At 68.7% G+C, this 21,490-nt stretch overlaps 3 protein-coding genes across 8 annotated transcripts; 1 reads left to right on the forward strand and 2 right to left on the reverse strand.

The window, feature by feature from the left end:
* The first annotated feature begins 866 nt into the window (after nucleotides 1-866).
* FAM171A2 (family with sequence similarity 171 member A2) lies at nucleotides 867-8,989 on the forward strand. 3 transcript variants are annotated; one of them, XM_032091588.1, is made up of 9 exons: nucleotides 867-990; nucleotides 3,714-3,941; nucleotides 4,813-4,905; nucleotides 5,051-5,209; nucleotides 5,302-5,478; nucleotides 5,580-5,696; nucleotides 6,041-6,167; nucleotides 6,707-7,984; nucleotides 8,707-8,989. In XM_032091588.1, the coding sequence occupies exons 1-9, from the start codon at nucleotides 882-884 to the stop codon at nucleotides 8,759-8,761; spliced, it is 2,343 nt and encodes a 780-aa protein (XP_031947479.1). In that variant the 5' UTR covers nucleotides 867-881; the 3' UTR covers nucleotides 8,762-8,989. The 3 variants fall into 3 exon arrangements, with proteins under 3 accessions (XP_031947479.1, XP_031947476.1, XP_031947478.1); XM_032091585.1 differs by lacking the exon at nucleotides 867-990 and having other exon boundaries at nucleotides 3,497-3,941; XM_032091587.1 differs by lacking the exons at nucleotides 867-990; nucleotides 8,707-8,989 and having other exon boundaries at nucleotides 3,497-3,941; nucleotides 6,707-7,988.
* Nucleotides 8,990-9,033: 44 nt separating this feature from the next.
* On the reverse strand, nucleotides 9,034-14,577 carry GRN (granulin precursor). Of its 3 annotated transcripts, none has more exons than XM_032091589.1 (13): nucleotides 14,476-14,577; nucleotides 13,459-13,562; nucleotides 13,312-13,383; nucleotides 13,122-13,206; nucleotides 12,930-13,033; nucleotides 12,701-12,848; nucleotides 12,521-12,627; nucleotides 11,792-11,906; nucleotides 11,612-11,709; nucleotides 10,842-11,084; nucleotides 9,866-10,108; nucleotides 9,282-9,545; nucleotides 9,034-9,212 (listed from the first exon to the last, which is right to left on the reverse strand). In XM_032091589.1, the coding sequence occupies exons 2-13, from the start codon at nucleotides 13,546-13,548 to the stop codon at nucleotides 9,114-9,116; spliced, it is 1,668 nt and encodes a 555-aa protein (XP_031947480.1). In that variant the 5' UTR covers nucleotides 13,549-13,562; nucleotides 14,476-14,577; the 3' UTR covers nucleotides 9,034-9,113. The 3 variants fall into 3 exon arrangements, with proteins under 3 accessions (XP_031947480.1, XP_031947481.1, XP_031947482.1); XM_032091590.1 differs by lacking the exon at nucleotides 14,476-14,577 and adding an exon at nucleotides 14,390-14,468; XM_032091591.1 differs by lacking the exon at nucleotides 9,866-10,108.
* A 1,755-nt stretch (nucleotides 14,578-16,332) lies between these two features.
* TMEM98 (transmembrane protein 98) lies at nucleotides 16,333-21,490 on the reverse strand. Of its 2 annotated transcripts, none has more exons than XM_032091677.1 (7): nucleotides 21,389-21,490; nucleotides 18,863-19,049; nucleotides 18,282-18,413; nucleotides 17,997-18,030; nucleotides 17,578-17,693; nucleotides 17,111-17,170; nucleotides 16,333-16,590 (listed from the first exon to the last, which is right to left on the reverse strand). In XM_032091677.1, the coding sequence occupies exons 2-7, from the start codon at nucleotides 18,991-18,993 to the stop codon at nucleotides 16,383-16,385; spliced, it is 681 nt and encodes a 226-aa protein (XP_031947568.1). In that variant the 5' UTR covers nucleotides 18,994-19,049; nucleotides 21,389-21,490; the 3' UTR covers nucleotides 16,333-16,382. The 2 variants fall into 2 exon arrangements, with proteins under 2 accessions (XP_031947568.1, XP_031947569.1); XM_032091678.1 differs by lacking the exon at nucleotides 21,389-21,490 and adding an exon at nucleotides 20,138-20,232.

Below are 21,490 nucleotides of genomic sequence, written 5' to 3' on the forward strand. Positions count from 1 at the left end.
GTGGGGGTTGGTGCCGGGGTCAGTCCTGGGGGCTTGTGCAGCGCTTTGGAATCCGTACCGGGGCTGGTGCTGGTACCGTGGGTGGGTCACGGTACTGGGGTCAGTCCCGAGGATGAGTCCGGGGGGTCGGGGCAGTGCCAAGGGCCAGTCCCGAAATGCCGCTGCGGTACCGGGGGTCGACAGTGAGGCTCAAGGAAGTACCGGGAGTGGGTCCTGGGGTGCTGGTGCCGGTACTGGGTCAGTCCGGGGATGCCGGTGCCGGTACCATGTCCTTGTCCCGGGGCTTGGAGCGGAGCCAGGAATGGGTCCCGGGAGGCCTGTGCGGTACCGCGGGCAGTGCGAGGCTGCCGGTGCCAGTATCGGAGTGAGTCCCGCAGTGCGGGTCCCAGTCCTGGTCCCGGGGTTGTACCGGGGGTGGGTACAGGGGTCGGGATCGGTACCGGGGGCAGTGCCGGGGCTCGAGGCAGTGTCAGAGGTGGATCCGGGGGTCGGTGCCGATGTCGGGGGCGGGTCCTAAGATGCCGCTGCCAATACCAGGGTCAGTCCCGGGATGCCGATGCCGGTACCGAGTCCCGGTCCAGGTCCCGCAGCGGTCCCGGGGAGGGGCTGCGGAGGCAGTTGCGGTACCGGCGATGGGTCCCGGCCCTCCCTCCCAGGGCAGTGCAGGGGGCGGTGCCGGGGGTCTGGGGCGGTACCGGGGGTGGGTCTGGGGGTCTCGGGGCGGTGCCGGGGGTGGTCCCGGTGACGGGGCGGTGCCGCTCCGGGGGTGGGCACTGGGCGGCCGTGCCCGGCGGCTCCGGCAGGTGGAGCCCGGTCCCCGCGGCGGGCGGGCGGACGGGCCGGGCGGGCCGGGCATGGCGGGGTAACGGCGCGGAGCCACCATGCGGCCCCGCCGCCTCCTGCCGCCGCTGCCGCCGCTGCCGGTGCTGCTGCTGCTGGCGGCCGCGGGCGGGCGGCGGGCGCGGGGCGCGGCGGAGCCGGGAGCGCACGGTGAGAGCGGCCTTTGTGTGCGGGGCGGGGGGCGCCGCCGGCAACACCCCCCGCCGCCCTCCCCGCCCGATCCCCGCGCCCACATCCCCCCGGCATCCCTTGGCCCCCACCCCCCTGCCCCGCACCACCCCAGCCCGACCAACGCCCCCACTCCCCATCCCCGCCCGAGCCCCGCACCGACATCCCTCCGGCATCCTTTGAACCCGATCCCCCCCCCCCCCCGGCACCACCCCCCCGATCGATCCCAGCACCGGCCCCCCCATCCCCGCCCGACCCCCGCCACGACTTCCCCCCGGCATCCTCTGGCCCCGACACCCCCTCGGCAGCACCAGCCCCCGCCCGACCCCCGCCCCGACGCTCCCCGGCATCCCCCGGCCCCCACAGCCCCATCCCCGCCCACCCCCCGCCCCGAATCCCCCCGGTCCCGACACCCCCATCCCCTCCCGGCCACCCGGGTCCCCCGGACCCGACATTCCCCGGCCCCCCCGGCTCCGACACCTCCATCCCTGCCCACCCGCCCCCCACCGCGCCCGCGCCCGCCTTCCATTCCCCCCGTCCACCCCCCTTGTCCATCCTCCGTCCGTCCCCAGCTCTGTCTGTCCGGCCGCACCCCCGTCTGTCCGTCTGGCTCCCCCTCCCCGGGCGGTTCTGGCCACCGGCGAGCAGAGGGTGGTGGGTGGGGGGCCTGGGCAGTGCCAGGGGGTGCAGCTGGGTGGGTGGGGGTCACGGACAGAGCTGGGGGGGGACGAGAGTGTGGGGGTGGTCCCAGACCTTGCGGTACAGGGTGGGGGGGTGGGTCCCGGGCAGCGCCAAGGGCTGGTGATGGTGGGTGGGGGTCACAAACCAGGGAGTGAAGGAAGTTGGGTGGGGATCATGGACAGAGCTTGGGGGTGCAAGAGGGTGGGTGGGGGTCCTGAGCAGAGATTGAGGGTGTCTGATAGTGGGTGGGGGTCCCAGGCCAGGGGGTGCATGATGATAGGGGGGTCCTTGAGCAGCACCCGGGGGTGCAGGATGGTGGGGGTGCACCCGGCAGGCAGGGTGGGCCTTGGGGTCCCCGCGGTTCCCTGTGACCCCCTCCTGCACCCCAAACCCTCCTGACAGAGCCCGTGTGCCAGGGTGAGACGTGCCCGGGCGTGCGAGGGGGTCTGTGGGGTGAGGGGGGGTCCCTGGCCCGTCTTGTCTGTGCTGGCTCAGCTCCCCGCTGGCGTCACCCCTGCCCATCCCCATCCCCGCGGGGTGACAGACATGACAGGGCTCGTCACTGCCACCCCAGGGCCTGGCACCCCCCGCCCCGCCTCATGGGACCGTGGGGTCAGACGGGGAGGCACTGGGGAGCCAGCGGGGGGGCAGCGTGCCTCGCGGTGGCCGTACCCCCCTCTGGGGACCTTTGATGACGGTAGGGGGACAGGGACTGGGGAAGGGGACGGCCGTGCCTGTGCCCCCGTGCTGGGGATGGCTCCCTCTCTCCGGGGGACGCCGGGGTCGCCGTTGGTGCCAGCTGTCCCCCGGCAGCTGCGGGTGGCCGGCGTGTGGCCGCAGGGACATTCCTGCCCGCGGGTGCCGGCCATGCGGGGGGACACCCCCAGCCCCTCCATGCCTGGCACCCGCCCCCCGCCCCTGTGCATCGCTGAAGCAGCTGCTGCGAATTTCCCCCCCTCGCCCATTGCCGCATCTGGGCCGGGGCCGGGGCGGGGTGGGTGCCCGGTGGAGTGGGGGGGTTCCGGGGCTGCGGGGGGCCGGGCGGGAGCCCCGGGGCGCGGGATGAAGGAGGTCGTTGCCTGGGTGACGGCGCCGGAGCCGGGACAGCTGCCAAGGGCTGCGGATCATGCGCAGGATGGCGCTGGCTCGGGGGGGCCGGGGGCACACGGGGGTTTAGGGTCCCCCCCTCCCTCGAGCCGGGCCCTCCCCTGTCCTGCAGCGGGGACTGGCGGAGGGGATCCGGGGGGGATCTCTCCCTCTGCTGCCGGTGGGAGCTGCTGGGGTGGAGACATCCCCAAGGTCCCTGACCTTGGGACAGGGGTGAGCAGCACCCTGGGGGTGGCCTCTGGTGGAGGGGTTGGCAGTGAGGGACTGGGTGCACCCACCCGGGTGGGCACGGCACCCTGGGGCCAGGAGCCCCCTCGAGGGGGCACAGGGTGGGCACAGCAGTGATGCTCACACCCCCTCAGGACAGTGCCTGCTGTCTGGGGGGATCACCTGTGACCTGCCAGGGTGGTGGCTGTGACCCACCTGGGTGGTGGCTGTGACCTGCTGGGGATGGTGGGCACTGGGATGAGTCCCACCCCTTCTAGGATGGTGGCCATCACCCACCAGGATGGTGGCTGTGATGGTGACCATGACCCCCCTGGGATAGTGGCCATGACCTGGCAGGGTGTGTCCCACCACCTGCTGCAATGGTGGCTGGACCCCCTGTGCTGTTGGCCATGGACCCCTGTGATGGGGATGGTGGCCATGACCCAGCAGGACAGGTCCCACCACCTGTTGGGGTGGTGCCCATCATCCATCAGGATGGTGCCCATGACCTCCTGGGATGGTGGCCATGAACCACTGGGATGGTGGTCATGCCCCCTGGGATGGTGGCCGTATCCCCTGGGTTAGTGGCTGTGACTCCCGGGATGTGTCCCCCCACCCCCACAGTGTCCCCCCACCCTGTCCCCTGTGCCGCTGGTGCTGTGGGGGTGCGGTGCCCGTGCCCACGCCGGTGTCCTCCCCGTGTCCCCCAGAGGTGCTGCTGCGGGTGCAGGTGTTCGAGAGCGGGACGCTGGCCCCGCTGGCGCAGGCGGCCCTCGACGTGTTCGGCGCCCGCAGCGCGCTGGCAGCCGGGACCACCGACCACACGGGCACCGGGGTCCTGCCCGTGCCCTACCGCCTGGGCTCCTGGCTGCTCGTCACCGCCGCACGCCGCGGATACGTCACCGCCTCCGTGCCCTGGCGTGTCACCAAACTGCCACGTGAGTCACCGGGACCCCCAACCTGGGGGGGACCCCAGTGCCTTCCTGGGGGGCTCTGCTTGGGGGTCCCCAATCCCTTGCTGGGGTCTCTGAGTCTGACTGGGGGACACAATCCTTCCTGTGGGGATCTGAGCCCTTATGGGGGATCCCCAATCCCTTCTGAGGGTTCTGGGTCTGATTGGAGTCCTAAATTCTTTGAGGGTGGCTCTGTACTGGACTGGGGGGCTCTGAGCCTGGTGTGGGGTCCTTAGTCCCTTCCTGGGACCTCAGTCCCTTCCTTACAGGGGACCTCTAAGAGGTTTTGATGTAGGGGTCCCTTACAGAAGGGTGTTTGGGAGGGGTCTGGCCCCTTTGGGAGGGGAAAAGCATGTCCTGGTGGCCTCAAAGTCCCCCCATCCCAGGGCAGGGGATGTTGGGGGTGTCCCCTGGGATGGGCTCCAGCCCTTCTCCCCAGGGCAGGGGCGAGTGGGGGTGGCATCAATGGGGTCACCTGGGGAGGGGTTGGGACACGTGGGAGCACTCATCTGGGGGGGTGGGGATGTGGGTACAGGGATTGTGGGGTACAGGATGGGGATGGGGCTGTGGGGATGGGGGGTACGAGGATGAAGTGGTACAGGGATGGGGATGGAGGGGGCATGGATGGGGTTGTGGAGGGGGTGCCCCACCCTGCCCCCAGCCATCCCTCCTGTCCCCATCCCCACATGCATCTCACCCCTTGCTGTCTCCCCCACCCTCTCTGCAGAGCCCATCTCCCCCATCAGTCCTCAGTCCTCAGTCCTCCCCCAAGCCTGGGAGGAGTGTGTGTGTGTATTTTTGGGGTCCAGGTGTGTGTATTTTTGGGGTCCCCCATCACCCCCTGCTCCCCTTGCAGTCTACGCCTCCATCAGCCTCTACCTGCTCCCGGAGCGCCCGGCCACCCTCATCCTGTACGAGGACCTGGTCCAGATCCTCCTGGGATCCCCAGGTGAGCCACAGGGATGGCGGTGGGTGACACCACCAGCCCCCCCGAGTGCTGCCACCCACCCTGTGCCCCGCGGCTGAGCCATGGGGATGGCAGTGGGTGACACCATCAGTCCCCCCGGGTGATGCCACCTGCCGTGTCCCCGCAGGTGGCCGTGGGCAGCCGTGGGCGCAGTTCCCACGGCGGGCAGCCCGCCTGCCCCGCAGTTCCACCTACAGCCAGCTCGCCGCGTCCCTCACCGCTGCCTCCGGCCCCAGCCTGGCCCGCGCCTTCCCCGCCTTCCTCGGGGCCGAGCAGGACGGCAGCGGTATGGGGGACACCGAGGACTTGGGGGGGGGGGGGGGAGGGATACACCCCATGTGGCCCCCCTTAAGGATGTCCCCGTCCTTGTCCCCGCAGCCAATGGCACCTGGCTGGAGCTGGCACCGGTGGCGGCTGTCAGCGTCCACCTGTTCACCGGGAACGGGACTGAGGTGCCGCTGGCCGGCCCCGTCCACCTGTCCATCCCTTTGGCCCCCGACGCCGCGGCCGTGGTGGCCACCAGTGTGCCAGCCTGGAGGTTTGACCCCAAGAGCGGTGAGTGCTGGCTGGGGGTGGCAGAAGAGGACACAGCTCCTGCTGTGGGTGGCGGGGGGTGTGATGAGTTGGAGGGGTCTCAGGCCGGCGTGTCCCTGCAGGGCTGTGGGTCCGTAACGGGACAGGGCTGATCCGAAGGGAAGGCCGGCAGCTGTACTGGACGTTTGTCTCCTCCCAGTTGGGATACTGGGCAGCAGCTCTGCCCTCCCCCAGCACAGGTAAGGTGACACCTGTGGGTGTCCCCCCAGCCTGGGTCCCTGGGGACAGGCTGGCTGGGGAGGAGGTGGCAGCACCCTGGGGTGCTTCCCTCTCTGAACCCCCTGTCCCAGGGCTGCCTGAAGGGGGTGGGACCACTCTGGGGTGCTCCTGGTGGGGTGGGGGTTCCCCCCTGATCCCATTGTCCCCAGGGCTGAGGCTGGGGGGACATCACAGCCCCCTGGGGTGCTCTGGTGGGGGTTCCCTTTGCCTCTCTGTCCCAGGGCTGTCCGGGGGCAGGGGGCAGCCCCCAGGGTACTATTTGGGGGGGGGGGGGGGGTTCCCCCTCTGAGCCTGTTGTCCCCAGGGCTGGTGGCGATGGCAGCGGGTGTGACAGACATCACCACCTACCACACCATCTTCCTCCTCACCATCCTGGGTGCCCTCGCCCTGCTCGTGCTCATCCTCCTCTGCCTCCTCATCTACTACTGCAGGTCAGCACCCGCTGCATCCTGACCATGGTGGGGGGTGGGAACTGAACATACCCCCCACCCAACATTCCATGTGGGAATGGGGGGCAGCACCCACCTGTAATCCCTGCGTGCCCCATAGCTGGGGGGAGCATTCCCTGGCACCCTATAACTGGGTATGGGGAGGGGGCACCATCCTCCTGGTACCCCTGGGTGCCCTATATCTGGCTTTGGGAAGGGGGGCACCACCCCATGGCACCCCCAGGTGCCCTAGACCTGACTATGGGGAAGGGGCACCACCCTCCTGGCACCCTTGAGTGCTCTGTAGCCACTTATAGGGGGTCACTACCCCTTGGAACCCCCAAGTGCCTTATAGTTGGCTATGGGGAGGAGGCACCAGCCTGTGGCACCCCTGGGTGCTCTTTAGCTGGATTTGGGGGGGCACACACCACTCCCCAGCACCCCTGGGTGCCCTGTAGCCCCCTCCTGTAGCTCCCTCCAGCAGGCGAGGGAGGGGGGGAAGCAGGGGGACCCCCGCCCCCATCGCCCCCGTGTCCCCGCAGGCGGCGGTGCCTGAAGCCGCGGGCGCAGCACCGCAAGCTGCCGCTGCCGGGGCCGCTGGACGCGGCGCGCCGGGACCAGGCCACCTCGGTGTCCCAGCTGGACCTCCTGTGCGGGGGCAGCCATCTGGAGACCGCCTCCTCGGGGGGGGACACGGACCTGCCCACCCCCAGCCTGCCCCCCTCGACCCGCGAGCTGACCCCCGCCCGGCCGGACTTCTTCCAGCCGCCGGCCCCCGCCCCGCTCCGCGCCGGCCCCCGGCCCCCGGCCGCCACGCTGGGCCCCCGCCGCCGCCAGCCCCCCGCCCACGAGGACTATGGGCGCCCCGGCGAAGCCTTCGGCCTCCGGGCCGCCCGCTCGGTGGACGGGCTGCAGCCGCCCGACGAGCACCCCCGGGGCACCCCCGCCTTCCCCCCGCGGCCCCCCTCGCCCTCGTTCTCCCGTTACGGGGCGCAGCCCACCGAGCACCCGCTGCCTGAGCCGCCCCCGCGCCCGCCCTCGCTGGCCCCCCCCGGCCCCCTGCTCCTCTGCGGGCCCCTGGACCGCGGCGGGGGGCCCGAGGATGTTTACCGGGGGGTGATGCCCACCCTCCTCATCCCCGCCCGCTACATGCGCCTGGCCCCCGGCGAGCCCGAGGGTCCCCCCGAAGCCGATGGGGGACCCGGCTCGACGGCGGCGACGGCCGCGCCCCCGCCCGCCCCCTCCTCCGGGCAGCCCTTCGAGGAGGGGGAAAACTGGGGCGGGGCTCGGGCCCCCCAGCCGGTGAGTGGCTCGGTGGCCATCCCGGTGCTGCTGGACGGGTCGGCGGTGGCCCAGCTCAACGGGGAGCTGCAGGCGCTGGCAGGGCAGCAGCTCCTGGAACTGGGGGGGCCGCCACCCCCGAGAGCCTGGTTCGTGTCCCTGGACGGGCGCTCCTCCCAGGTTCGGCATTCCTACATCGACCTGCAGGGCAGCGAGAGGGGCCCCGGCCCCGGCCCCGCGCCCCCTCCCCGCCTCCCCCGGGCCGCCGGAGGCGGGGGAGAGGACGGGGGGCCCCGGCCTGCCCTGCCCGCAGCCTCCCCCGAGGACAGCTCGCTGGCCCCCTTGCTGGAGGCGGGCAGCGGGGGGCGGCGGGGAGGGGGCAGCGGGCGCAGCAGCGCCAGCGAAGCCCCCCGAGACTCCCTGACCAGCCCCGAGGAGGAGGGGCTGGCCGAGGCGGGCGACGGCGGGGACGAGGGGGGCGACCGCAAGAGCCCCTGGCAGAAGCGGGAGGAGCGGCCACTGATGGTCTTCAATGTCAAGTGAGTGTGCGAAGGGCGGGCCCCGGGTCCCGGGGTGGGGGCAAGCCTCGGGGGCTGGGGGGTGCTGGGGTGGCAGGGACACCGCTGCTGTCACCCGTCTCAGCCCACCACCGTCCTGTGTTGTCACTGTCCCACCGCTGTGCCAGCCCACTGCCATCCCCTCCCACTGTCATCCTGTCCCATCAGTCCCATCCCACCGCAATCCCACACAGCCATCATCTTATCCCACTGCTGTCATCCCCATCCCACCCTCCCACCACCCTGTCCTGTCTGTCACTGTCCCATCCTACTGCCACGCCATCCCACCACCCTCCCCACACCAACATCCTGCCACCATCGTGCCTTGTCACTGTCCTCTCCCACCCCCGTCCCAGCCCACCACCATCCTCTCCTGCCACCATCGTGTCCCATCACTGTCCCACCCCATCACAATCCCATTCAGCCACCCCTCTCATTCCTCCCTGCCCCTGTCCCATGCCCAGCCCCACCCAGTGTCCTGCCAGGGGAGGGGCCAGAAGGACCACCCCCAGGCCACCCGTGTCCCCATCTGCTTGGGACCCCCCACCTGTGCCACCAGACTCTGCCACGAGGGATCCTGCTGTCCTTGTCCCCTCTGTGTCCCCCCCAACATCCCCCATCCACCTCCCTGTCTTTTGGGGGTGGGAACTGCATGCTCCATGTTCCCCCAACCCTGAGCCATGTCCCCGCTTGTGTCCCTGCAGGACAGGGGGGGCTGGCACTGCCCCCCGAGCCAGCGGTGCCTCCAAGCTGCCGTAGGACCTGGGGGGCCCCTGTCCCCCCACCCTCATCCCCCTTTGGATTTTAATTGTGTTTCTAAACGTTTTCTACGTGGTGAGGAGGAAGAGGGGTCATTGGGGCCAGGCTGGCAGAGGGGGGGCCATGGGGACCCCCCCAGGTGCCAGGCTGGGCAGGGAGTTGCTGCCTGCACGTCCTGCCTGCTCCTTAGAGGCATTAATATATTAAACACACAAAATCCCCCCCAAACCTCCGCCTCTTGCCTCAGTGTTCCCCTCGCCAGGAGCCATGGATGGAATTTCTCCTAGAAACCGTTTATTGGGGCAGTGGCACTCGGTGGGTGGGGGTGGTGCTGGTGGTGTCCCCAGTGACATCAGAGCAGGTCCCAGCGCTGGGGGCTGCACCCCCAGCCCCCCCCGGTGCAGCGGGACCCCGCAGGGCAGCAGTGGCGGCCGTCGGAGCAGCACGAGCCCTGCGGAGAGAGATGGGGTGAGAGGGGGTGATGCCACCCGCACCCCCACCCTGATGTCCCCCCACTCACCTGGGCAAAGGGGCAGCACCCCCAGGAGCCCCCCCGGGCCCGGCAGCACCGCCGGCCCCCGCGGCAGGAGCCAGTGGCACCGCAAGGCACGAGGCCACGCGCGTGGGAGCCAGTGGCTCGCAGTGGGACAGGGGGTGCCCACCGGGGGGCTGCGGGGGTTGGCAGTAGCGGGGTGGGTGCCAGCAGCTTCTCGCAGCTCTCGGTGGCCACGTTGCAGGTGTAGCCCTGGGGACAGCAGTGCTGGTGGTCCCTGCAGCAAACGGCCTGGGGGACACACACAGGATGGGGTCAGTAGGGGACACAGGCGTCCAGGTACCAGGGACCCAGGTACCTGGGTGTCCCCAGCAGAGCCCCAGGGACTGTGCCAAGCCCTGTCCCCAGGGTGCCCACAGAGCCTCCATGGAAGTGACAAATATGGGAGTGTCCCATGTCCCCACCCTGCTTGTCCCCAAAGGGCCACCCCCAGAGTCATGCTCTGTCCCAACCCCCCCATTCCATTCCCAAATCCTCATTTCCCGGGACAGCCCCCCGCCCCTGGGGTGCCTCCACCCCCAGGACCCCAAACCCCAGGGACCCCCCCCCACCTGCTCGAAGGGGCAGCACCCCCAGGTGCCGAGGCTCAGCCGGCAGCACGTGCTCCCATCAGGACAGCTCGTCTCTTCGTCACACTGGACGTTCCCCGATGTCACCTGTCCCCCCCGGGCCAGCGCTGGGGTCTTGCGCACCCAGGGCAGCCGGGTGCCCCCCCCCCGCAGGCAGCTGCCCCCCTCGGGGTCGCAGGTGTAGCCCTGGGGGCAGCAGTGCACGTGGTCGGAGCAGCAGACGGCCTGGGGGACAAAGAGGGGGGGCTGAGCACAGGGGACCCCCAGAACCACGGCTGGGAACCTCCAGGGGACACATCCCCTCCTGCCTGTTCCTGCCCTCCCCTGTCCCGTGTCCCCCCAGACCCAGCCCGGCTCCATCCCCACTTTGAGGGTGGCAGGTATGGAGACCCCCTTGTGACACTTGTGCCCCTCTGTGGGACACACGAAGGTCCCTGAGCACCCCGGTGGCCTTGTGTGCCTCTGCCACCTCCTGCCACTGGAGCCCCAAACTGGTCCCAGTTAGCAGAGGGGGTCTGACTGGGGTGGGGGGGCACCCAAGGGGCCCTGCGTCCCATCAGTGGTTTGGAGCCTGCCCTGTCCCTCCTGGAGGACAAGGGACACCTGTCCTCACCCTGCCCAGGGGACAGGGGACATCTGGCCTCATCCTTCAAGCAGCAAACGGGGACATCTGGCCTTGTCCCTCCTGGGGAACAGGGAACGTTGGCCTTTGTCCCCTCAGGGCACAGGAGACCCCCAGGCCCTGGGGCTGTGGTGGGGGACAGGTCATCGCTGTGCCCTGCTCAACGCCCCTGTGTCCCCCAGTCGGGTGCTCCACTCGGGTCCCTTGAGCCACGTCCCCCCTCCAAGGACACCTCAAGACCCCCTAGAATCTCTGCTCAGTCCAGGACTCCCAGCTCCCCTGGGTGCACCCCCTGGGCCCCCCACCCCACACGGCCATGGGCAGAGCCCCCCCCACCTGCTCGAAGGGGCAGCACCCCCAGGTGCCGAGGCTCAGCCGGCAGCACGTGCTCCCATCAGGACAGCTCGTCTCTTCGTCACACTGGACGTTCCCCGATGTCACCTGTCCCCCCCGGGCCAGCGCTGGGGTCTTGCGCACCCAGGGCAGCCGGGTGCCCCCCTCCCGCAGGCAGCTGCCCCCCTCGGGGTCGCAGGTGTAGCCCTGGGGGCAGCAGTGCACGTGGTCGGGGCAGCAGACGGCCTGGGGGGCAAAGAGGGGGGGCTGAGCACAGGGGACCCCCCCAGGGACCACCAGCTCCACAGGATGGGGGACAAATGTGTCCCCTCCTGCCCATTCCCCGCCCCAGCAGGGAGAACGGGGGATATGGGGACCCCGTCATCACTCTTGACCTCCCCCCTCAGTGGGACTCGGGAAGGTCCCTTCACCATCTCCTGCCACTGGAGCCCCAAAGTGGTCCCAGTTAGGACAGGGGGTCTGACTGGGGGATGTCAAAGGGTCTCGCTGTCACCCCCATCCCTGTGGGACACCAAGGAGTGGGAGCCCTCCTGGGGGACAGGGGACATCTTCCAGTCCCAGAGGGGCACAGGGGACCCCCCCTCCTTGTCCCTCCCAAGACGGACAGGGGACATCAAATCCTGTCCTGGGCGAGTACAAGGAACCCCCACCCTTGTGTCCTTCTCAGGGGAACGGGACACAGCTGCCCTCATCCCACCCAGGGGAACACGGGACATCTGCTTGTCCTGGGGGGCACAGGGGACCCCCTGTACCTGCTCGAGGGGGCAGCACCCCCAGGCCCCTGAGCTGAGCCGGCAGCACGTGTTCCCATTGGGGCAGCTCGTCTCCTCGTCACACTTGACGTCATGCGCTGGGGACAGGGGACACTCAGGGCTGGTATCCCCTCCCCGGGACAGGACAGGGGCTGGTTGCCCCCTGGGGGGGGGTCTCACCTGTGGGCAGTGCTGCCAGGGGTGCAGAGCCCCCCAGGGAGGTGCAGGTGGAGTGGATCAGGTCACAGGTGGTGCCCTGGGGACAGCAGTGCTGCCCGTCACTGCAGCACACAGCCTGGGGGGAGACACGGGGTGACAAGGGACCCTGGGGATTGGGACAGGGAGTGCACAGCATGGGGGGCATGGCATGGAGGTGCCCTGCGGACAGCAGTGCTGCCCATCACTGCAGGACATGGCCTGGGGGCAGAGATATAGAGTGAGAGGGACCCTGGGGACAGGGTGTGCACAGTATGGGGGACATGGCATGGGGGAAGCATGGCACAGGGTGCCTAGGGTGCAGTGCAGGGTGCCTGGTATGGGGGACATGGCACAGGGTGGGGTGTCCAGGGCCCAGTGTCCACCACAGGATGCCCAGCAAGAGGTGTCTGGTGTGGGATGATCGGGACAAGATGCCCAGGATGGGGCGCCTGCATGGTATGGGGTGAGTGGTGTGTGTTGGGGGTGTGGGGTGCCTGGTTTAGTGCCCAGTGAGGGGTGGCTGGTTTGGGGTACCTGGCACAGGCTGCCTGGCCAGGGGTGCTTGGTGGAGGGTGCCCAGAATTTGGGTGTCTGGTATGGGGTGCTTGGTTTGAGGTGCTCAGTGAGGGTGGCTGATTTGGGGTGCTGGGCACAGGAGGTTTGGCACAGCTGTGCCCATCCCCGGGTGCCCACGGCTGTGCCAGCACTCACGTTCTGCAGGGGACAGCAGCCGTAGCGTGTTGGGGACAGCTGGCAGCAGGTCGCCCCATCGGGACATGCCGAGCGGCCATCGGGACACAGCACCTGGCGCAGCGCCACTGAGGGGACACGCGGTGTCACCACGTCCCCTCCGTGCGGACAGCGAGGGCACCCCGAGGGGACACCCCTTACCTGGGGCGGGGGGCTGGCGCTTCCAGGCGGGGAAGGCCGTGCTCAGGGGGACATCGGTGTCACCAGCGGGGGACACGCAGCGCCCGCGGGTCAGGTCGCAGACGGTGCCATGGGGACAGCAGTGCAGCTTGTCAGCGCAGCACGAGGCCTGCGGGTGCCAGCCACACTCGTCACAGCGATGGCCACGCTACGTCCCCCCTCAGTGTCCCCGCGTCCCCACACCCCGTACCTGGGGCATGGGGCAGCACCCCCACGCGCCGCTGCTTGTCACACAGCATGTGGCATCATCGGGACACTCGGACTGGCCATCGGGACAGGGGACAGCACGGGGGGCTGCGGAGACAGGTGAGGGATCCCCGTGTCCATCCAGTCCCCTCGAAGCCCACCCCTGTCCCCCAGCCACCCAGCCGTGTCCCCATACCCAGGTCTGGGACACAGGACTGCCCATCAGCGCCGCAGTGGGACCCTTGGGGACAGCACTGGTGGCCCCTGGCACAGGGGACACTCTGGGGAGAGAGAAGAGGGTGGGAGGGCAGGGGGGTCAGGGAGTGCCCCCAAAATGGCAGGGAGAAGGGGGAAACTGAGGCACAGGGGAGGGGGAGGCGGCTCACCTCTGGCAGCTGGCAGCTGGCAGGGCAGGATGAGCTGTCCTGGCACCCCACTGCACTGCGGGCAGGCAGGGCCTGCGGGGGCACAGGGGGGGTTATCATCCCCTGCTGAGGCCCCCCCCAACCCCTCCCCAAACCCGGCACACTCACCGGGGTGACAGGGCAGGGTGCCCCATGGGGACAGGGCAGTTGAGCCCCCACGCCGGCCAGGGCGACCCACAGCAGCAGGAGGGTCCTCATGGCTCTGGGGGCACCTGCGGGACCCCCCCGAACCCCCCGGCCTCAGTTTCCCTTCTCACTGAGTGGGCGGGCAGCTCTGCCCCCTAAATCTCACTTCTTCTTTCAGCCACATGTCGGGAAAGCCCCAGCCCCCCACTTTACCCAGCCCCCCCATTTCACCCAGCTGCCCCCACCCCGGGGTGCTGGGGGCGCAGCTCAGGGTGCTGGGGAGGCACTGCGGTGTGTGGCACCCCAACCGCACCCCGATACCATCTCCCCGCGGCGCGGACGGGCCCCCCCGCTGCTCCCCCTCCCATCCCTCTTCCACAATCACTTTCACTTCCCTCTCCCGGTGGTGCCACCGCCTTCCCCGCCCAGGGTGTCACGGTGGGGTTATGTGCTACGGGGGCGGCTCTGCTCCCCTCGCTGCCGGGACGGCTCGGGGGGACCCTGGTGTCACTGCACCCCCCCCACCGCTGCGACACCCCCAGAGCAGGGCAGGACGCCCCGACAGCCCCCAGCACCAGACCCAGTGTTCCCAGACCCAGCACGCCTCCCAGCAGGGACTCCCAGTACCGCCCAGTGTTCCCGCAAGACTCCCGGGACCTCCCGGGGAATCCCAGTGGCCCACATGAGTCCCAGTATCTCCCAGTGCTCCCCCATGATTCCCAGGACCTCCCAATGCTCCCGGCACCTCCCAGCCATCCCCATGGCTCCCAGCTCGCTCCAGCACCTCCCAGTGGCCCCCGTGACTCCCAGTTCCTCTCGTGACTCCCAGTTCCTCCCGTGACTCCCGGTTCCTCCTAGCAGCTCCCAGTGCTCCCAGCAGCTCCCAGTGCCTCCCAGTTACCCCCGTGACTACCAGCACGTCCCAGTTACGCCCGTGTCTCCCCGTAGCTCCCAGGACTCCGAGTCACCCCGTGGCCCTCGGTGCCTCCCAGTACCCACCAGCGCTCCCAGTTCCCTCTCCCGGTCCCTGCCCGGCCCCGGCCGCAAGCCCCGCTGCTCCCTGGCCGTAAGCCCCGCCCCCCGCCGCCCATTGGCCGCCCGCCCCGCCCGCCGCGCTCCCATTGGCCAGCCAGGGGAGAGGGGGCGGGCACAGTGCCCTCCGCACCCCGTCACGTGACGGGCGGTCACGTGACCGCAGCCCCCCACTCCCCCCGGGGCTCCGGGCGGTGAAATCGGGGGGGGGCTCGGCCGGACCCTCGGGCCGGGACTGACCGGGCACGGACCGGGGCACTGACCCTCTGCCCGGGGCACTGACCCCTCTGCCCGGGGCGCACACAGACCCCCCTGCCCGAGGCCGTGACCCCTCTGCCTGCAGCCCTGAGCCCCCTGTGCGGCCCTGGACCCCCTCCTCCGGGCAGAGACCCCTCTGTTCTGGACAGAGACCCCCCGTCCGAGGCACAGACCCTGCTGCCCGGGTCACAGGGTTTCACTTCTCGGTGCTGCTGAGTCCTCCAGACCTCACTCCCAGGGCAGGCAGCACCCCCAGACCGCCCCAGTCCCCCCAAATCCTCCCCAACCCCCTCCAACCTCCCTCAGCCCCCACAGCCCCCCAAAATCCTCCCCAACCCCCTCCAACCTCCCTCAGCCCCCACAGCCCCCCAAATCCTCCCCAACCTCCTCCAACCTCCCTCAGCCCCCACAGCCCCCCCAAATCCTCCCCAATCTCCCCGACCCCCCCAAACTCCAACCTTTGTCCCCCAACTCCCCCATCCTCCCTCCCAATGCCCACAAGTGCCCCTAAATCCTCTCCAAATCCCTTTGAACCCCCCATACCCCAAAGATCACTTCAACCTCGCCAACCCTTCCCAAAACTTCCAACCTCTCTCCAAGCCCTTCCCACCCCCTCCAAGCTCCCCTAAATCCCCTCCAGTGCCAACGCCCCTCTGAACCCCCCTCCACCTCCCCAAGCCCCTCCTCCAACTACCCCAAACATTCCCTAAACTCACAACTTCCCACCTTGCACCAGCTCCCTCATTCTCCTTCAACTCCCCCAAATCACCTCCCAACCTCCCCAGTCCCAGGAAATCCACTCCAAACCTTCTTCCAACCAGTCCAACACCGCCTCAACCTCCCTTCAAACCCCCTCAACTCCCTCCAAACCCTCCCTAAACTCCAAACTTCCCCCTCAAGCACCCCAAATCCCCTGAAACCCCCCCAAAACCACCCCTGACCTTCCCAACCCTTCCAAATCCCCTTTAGCCCCCATTCCAACCTCCCCCCGTACTCCTTTCCCAGGCCCCCAGCTTCTCCCTAGACCCCCAACTCCTCCAATCCCCCCTCTGATGCTCCGAAATCCTCTCTAAACCCCTAAAACCCCCTCCAAACTTCCTCCCGAGCCCCCCAAAACCATCCCTAGACACTCAACCCCAAAAATCCGCCTCCAAACCCCAAAATCTGCCTCCAACCTCCTAAACCACCTCCAGCCTTCCCAACCCCCTCCACACTCCCTTCCAAGCCCCCCAAATTCCTCCAAATCCCCCTCCAACCCCCCAAAATCCCCTCTAAACCCCCCAAACCACCTCCAACCTTCCAAACCTTTCCAAATCCTTTAAACCCCCCTTCCGACCTTTCTCCACACTCCCTTCCAAGTCCCTCAACCCCTCCACAGACCCCCAGTTCCTTCAAATCCCCCTCCAACCCCACAAATCCCCTCCAAACCCCTCAAACCCCCTCCACACTCCCTCCCAAGCTCCCCAACCCCCCTCCCAGACCCCCAACCTCCCCTTCATTACCCCCCTTTTCCCCCCCAGCCCCCTCCCCATCTCCTCTCCATGCAGACACCACATCACCAGCCCATCCCAGAGCGGCCCGTGTGGGGTCGGGGGCACACGGGGACTTTATTGGGGTCAGATGGCCGACTGCTCCTGGCGGGGGGGCTCGGAGGGGGCCGGGGGCCGCTCGGGCTCGGTGGCCATGGCGGCCTGGCGCAGCACGGCCATGTGCTCCTCGGCGGCCGCCAGTGACCGCTCGACCCAGTGGCGGGCGGCCGGCTGGCGGCAGGCGCTGCGGGTCACCAGCACCAGGTGACTGACCGACAGCAGCAACGCCGCGGCCCTGCGGGGACACGGAGCTGTCACCGCCCTGTCACCGCCCTGTCACCTCCCTGACACCGCCCTGCCCCATGGTGGCTTCGTCACCAGCAGTGTGGCCCCAGTTCGCCTGTCCGTGGTGATCAGGGACAGCACCCAGGGAACGGCCTGAGGTGGTGTCACAGGGGGTTTGGGGTGGGTACTGGGGAAGTTTCATCCCCCAGAGGGTGCTGGGCACTGCCCAGGCTCCCCAGGGAATGGTCCCGGCCCCGAGGCTGCCAGAGCTGCAGGAGCGCTGGGACAGCGCTGCCAGGGATGCCCAGGGTGGGGTTGTTGGGGTGTCTGTGCAGGGCCAGGGGCTGGGATGATCCTGGGGGTCCCTCCCAGCCTGGGATATTCTGGGATATTCCATGATCTGCTCACACCAAGGGGCCTCCCCGTCCTGCTGGAGGTGTCCCCAGAGGTGTGGTATGGGATGGGGAGGGTGTCCCCACCCACAGGTATCCCCCCACCCAGGAGTGTCCCTGTCCTTCCATCCCTGTCACCTCGCATCCAGCAGTTTGGGGTCCAGCGGGGGGTACATGGATCTCACCACATCGTCCACCCTGTGGTGGGGACAGTGTTAACCCCAAGGGACACTGCGGTGACACCTCCAGCACACCCACCCTGAGCCTCAAGAGGCCTCTTGGAGCCCTGGGACCCCCCCAGAGCCCCAGGACCCCCCTGAGCCCCAGGAACTTCCCAGAGCCCCAGGACTCCTCCCAGAGTCCCTGGACCTCCCTACAGTCCCCAGGTTTCCCTCCAGAGTCCCCAGGGTTCCCTCCAGCGCCTCAGGACCCCCCCAGTGCCCTGGGACATCCCCAGAGCCCCCATGACCCCTCCAGACCCACCCTGTCCCAAAGCCCTGGGGACCCTCCAGAGCCCTGGAATTTTCCCCCCAGTCCCTGGGGACACCCCAGAGCCACGGGACCCCAGCCGAGGGCCCTGGGACCCCCCAGATGTCCCCTGTCACCTGGGGCTGATGCGCTTGGCCACCACGATGATGTCACCCAGGCTGGCCGGGGACTTCACGCGTGCGCCCGAGCCCATGGTCATGGCCACCAACTTCTCTGTCAGTGTGTGACAGATCTGGGGGACAGCAGTGGGCACTCAGTGCCACCATCACCACCAGTGCCACAAGTGCCACCTACCATCAGCACCAGTGCCACCAGTAGCAGCAATGTCTCCCCTGCCACCATTACCACAAGTGCCACCCACTGTTGACACCAATGTCACTACTGCCACTAGCGTCACTGGTAGCACCACTGCCACCATTGCCACCAGTGCCACCATTGCCACCAGCTCTACCAGTACCACCAGTGCTGCCATTGCCACCCGAGTCACCGGTACCACCAGTGTCACCACTGCCACCAGTGCCACGCCCTGACTCACCTTCAGGATGGCGATGCAGTGGGACACCAGACCCCTGTGGAGAGGGAGGATGGTGTGAATCCAGCTGTGTCCCCCCTGCTCTGTCCTTGTCCCCTGCGTGTCCCCCCTCTCCTGCCAGCCCACACCCCGTGTCCCCCAGACCAGTGGGGATATTCCCACCCCAAGACCATCTTGAGGACCATCCCCACGGCTTGGTGACCTCCAAATCCATCCCCTGCATCCCATGATGGGGGGCTGGCACTGCACAGGGGTCCCCAGCACTGGGGGGACATGGGGGACACTCACGAGGCATCTTCGACCCAGTCCTCATTCTCCAGGATGGCCTCAATGTGGGGGTTGGTGATGACCACATCGTCCAGCTCCAGCTCTGAGGGCTCCGACGGTGTCTCCGCGGTCCCCATCAGGTCCACGATGGGTCTGTCAGGGACATGGGGGACATCCCACCAAGGGCAACCTCCTCAGGCTGCCCACAGCCCCCATGGCCTTGATGATGGTGGACATATCCCCAGCTTCATCCCCCTGGTGATGGTGGACGTGTCCCCATCTTTGTCCCCCTGGTGATGTGGCTGTGCCCCAAACTTCTTCCCTCTGATGATGCTGGACATGTCCCCTGCATCATCCCCCTTGTCACAGTGGATATGTCCCCATCTTTGTTCCCTGGATGATGTTGGACACATCCCCAACTTCATCCCTTTGATGATGGCGGGTGTGTCCCCATCTCTGTCCCCCTGATGACTGTGGACACGTCTCCCACATTGTCCCCTTGATGATGCTGGACATATCCCCACCACTGTCCCCGGCCCACGGGGGTTGGGGTCCCTCCCTGGTGGGGACAGAGACGCTGCCAGCCCCGCGGGGTCACTCACTTGGTGTCATAGTGGTGGCGCAGGTCCTTGGGGTGACAGTAGCGCTGCCTGCACACCACCACCAGCGCCACGAAGGACGCCAGGAAGATGGTGGCCAGCACCCCGATGGCCACGATGACTACGGTCTCCATGGCTGGTCCCCACCGCAGGGGCTCAGGCGTCCGGTGCCATCACAGCGCACTGGGGGCTGAGGTGACAGGGGGACCGGGGGGGTTGGAACTCCACAGATGTTCTCCTCTCCCTCCCGCACCCCAAAACACCCGGCCAGGACCTGGTGTCATCCCCAGATGGATCCCTGTCCCCGGGGGCTTTCTAGAGGCAGTGTCACCTGGGCGATGGGGTCACTCTGGGTGTGGGGTGCAGCAGGATTTGGGGGGCTATGGGGACATGGGGACAGGGGCTGGGGTCAGGAGAGCAAGGCCTGGGCCACAGTGGGGTGTGGGGACACCCAGAGTGTGTCCTTCTGGGGACCCCCACCCACAGCCCTCTCCCTGTGGGAACATGGAGACCCCCAGAGCCTGACCCTGATGGGACCCCCCGAGCCTTTCCCTATGGGACCATGGGGAGCCCAGAGACTGATCCCTATAGAGAGCCCAGAGTCCCTGTCCCTGTGGGACCACAGGGACCCCCAGAGCCCTGTTGCTAAGGGGCCGTGGGGACTCTCAGAGCCTGGTCCCTAGGAAGACCCCCCAGTTCTGATTCCTATGAGGCCATGTGGACCCTCAGAGCCCCGTTTCTATGGGGACCCCCAGAGCCCTGTCCCTATGGGACCATGGGGACCCCCACTACCTGGTCCCTACGGTCCCCCTATTCCAATCCCTGTGGGGTTATGGGGACCTCCAAAGCCCCATCTTTATGGGAGCCCTCAGTCCCAATCCCGATGGGGCCATAGGCACCCCCTGATCCTGATCCCAATGGGGCCATGGGGACCCCCAGAGTTCTGTCCCCGTGGGATCACGGTGACCCCCAATGCCTGGTCCCTAAGGAGTCCCCCTATCCCTATGGGGTCAAGGGGACCTCCAGAGCCCACTTTCCGTGGGGACCCCCCAAATCTGATCCCAGTTGGGCCATGGGGACCCCCCAAGACACCCCTGCTGCAGCAGCAGGGCCTGTGTGTCCTGTCCCCACGGACAGCAGGACACCGGCCATACCAGACCCAGGGGACCCCACGGCCCCACACGGACGGACTGGGGATCCCCGTGGGGTCCCCACCCTGCGGGGGGACCCCCCTCTGCCCATCCCGCGGGCCGGGGGCTCCATCCCTGCCCTCCCTACCTGCTGCGGCCGGGAGGCAGCGCCGGGCAGGACACGGGGACACGCGGGGACGGTGCCACTTCCGTGCCGGGTGTGCAAACACGGCCAGCGCCGACCTTTGCCCCCTGACTCACACCCGGGCCCCCCACAAAGGGGGGGTGCAGGAGGGGCCCCCCAAACCCTTCGGCCCCTCTCCTCACTGCTTCCCCCCTCCCCCCGCCCTTTTTTCTTTCTCCCCTAAATCCCATTGAATTTTAAGCCAGGTTTAGGGATTTGGCTTAAATTTCCAGCCCGGCTGCAGTTGTCCCTGCAACCGCACAAGGTTGGGGACAGCGAGGGGGGGGACAGCGTGCCCCCCCCCCCCCCGCCCCCCTCCACCACTTTCTCACTGCGATTAAAGCCTTAAGAGGGATTTTGGCTGCCAAAGCTGCTTGGGCTGTAACCCCCTGGTGCCTGGCCCTGGGGGGGGGGGCACAGCCCCGGGGGTGTCCCCAGGGCCCCCAAAGTGTCCCCAGCGCCGCCCCCAGCCCCGGGGGGTGTCCCTGTCCCGGCTGGGGTCGGACCCTGCCTGTGCAGCACCAGGGAAGGTGGGACCTGGCACCAAGGGGAAAGGGGGGTCCGGGGGGACCGAGAGAGGGGGGCACTGCTGGGGGGGGCTGGGGGGGTCCTGGGAGTGGGGGGTGCCGCTGGGAGGGCCCTATGAGGATGTTGGGGGGGAGCTGCTGGGGCGGTGTCCCTGTGAGGGTCTGGGGGGGGGGGGGTGAGCTGCTGGGGGGTGCTGGGGGTCCCGGGAAGTTCCGTGAGGGAGGTTGAGCTGCTGGGGGGGTCCTGTGAGGATCTGGGGGGGGGGGGGGGCTTTGCTGTTTAGGGGGTCCGGGGGACTCTGAGTATCTGGGGGAGGGGGGGTCGCTGCTGTAGGGGGGAGCCGGGGGTGTTTGTCTGGGGGGTCTGCGGGGGTCGCTGCTGGCGGTTCCCGGTCCCGCACAGCCTTGGTTGCGGGGGGCACGGGGCTGATAGGGGGTCCCGCTTGGCCCTGGGGGTCGTTCCGGGGGTCCGGAGGTGGGGCTGGAGGTCTCTGGGGGGGCCCCGGCACGGGTCTATGGGGGGGGGATCGTTCCCAGGGGTCCCCTACAACGCCTGGGCTCCCGTGGGGGGGGTTGGGGGATGGCCGGGGGGGTCCTGAGCGGGGGTCGACCCGAGGTCCCCTCCCGGCTCCCTCGGCGGGTCCCTGCGAACCTCCCGGGCCCCCCGATCCCTCCCGGCCCCCCGCACCTGGAGCGGCTCTGCGGCGGCCGCGAACAAGATGGAGCCGGGCGGGGGGCGCGGAGCGGGGCCGGGAGCGGGGTGGGATCGGGATGGGAGCGGGGAGGGAGC

The sequence above is a fragment of the Corvus moneduloides genome, chromosome 26 (genome assembly GCF_009650955.1).
Source record: "Corvus moneduloides isolate bCorMon1 chromosome 26, bCorMon1.pri, whole genome shotgun sequence".
NCBI classification, from domain to species: domain Eukaryota; kingdom Metazoa; phylum Chordata; class Aves; order Passeriformes; family Corvidae; genus Corvus; species Corvus moneduloides.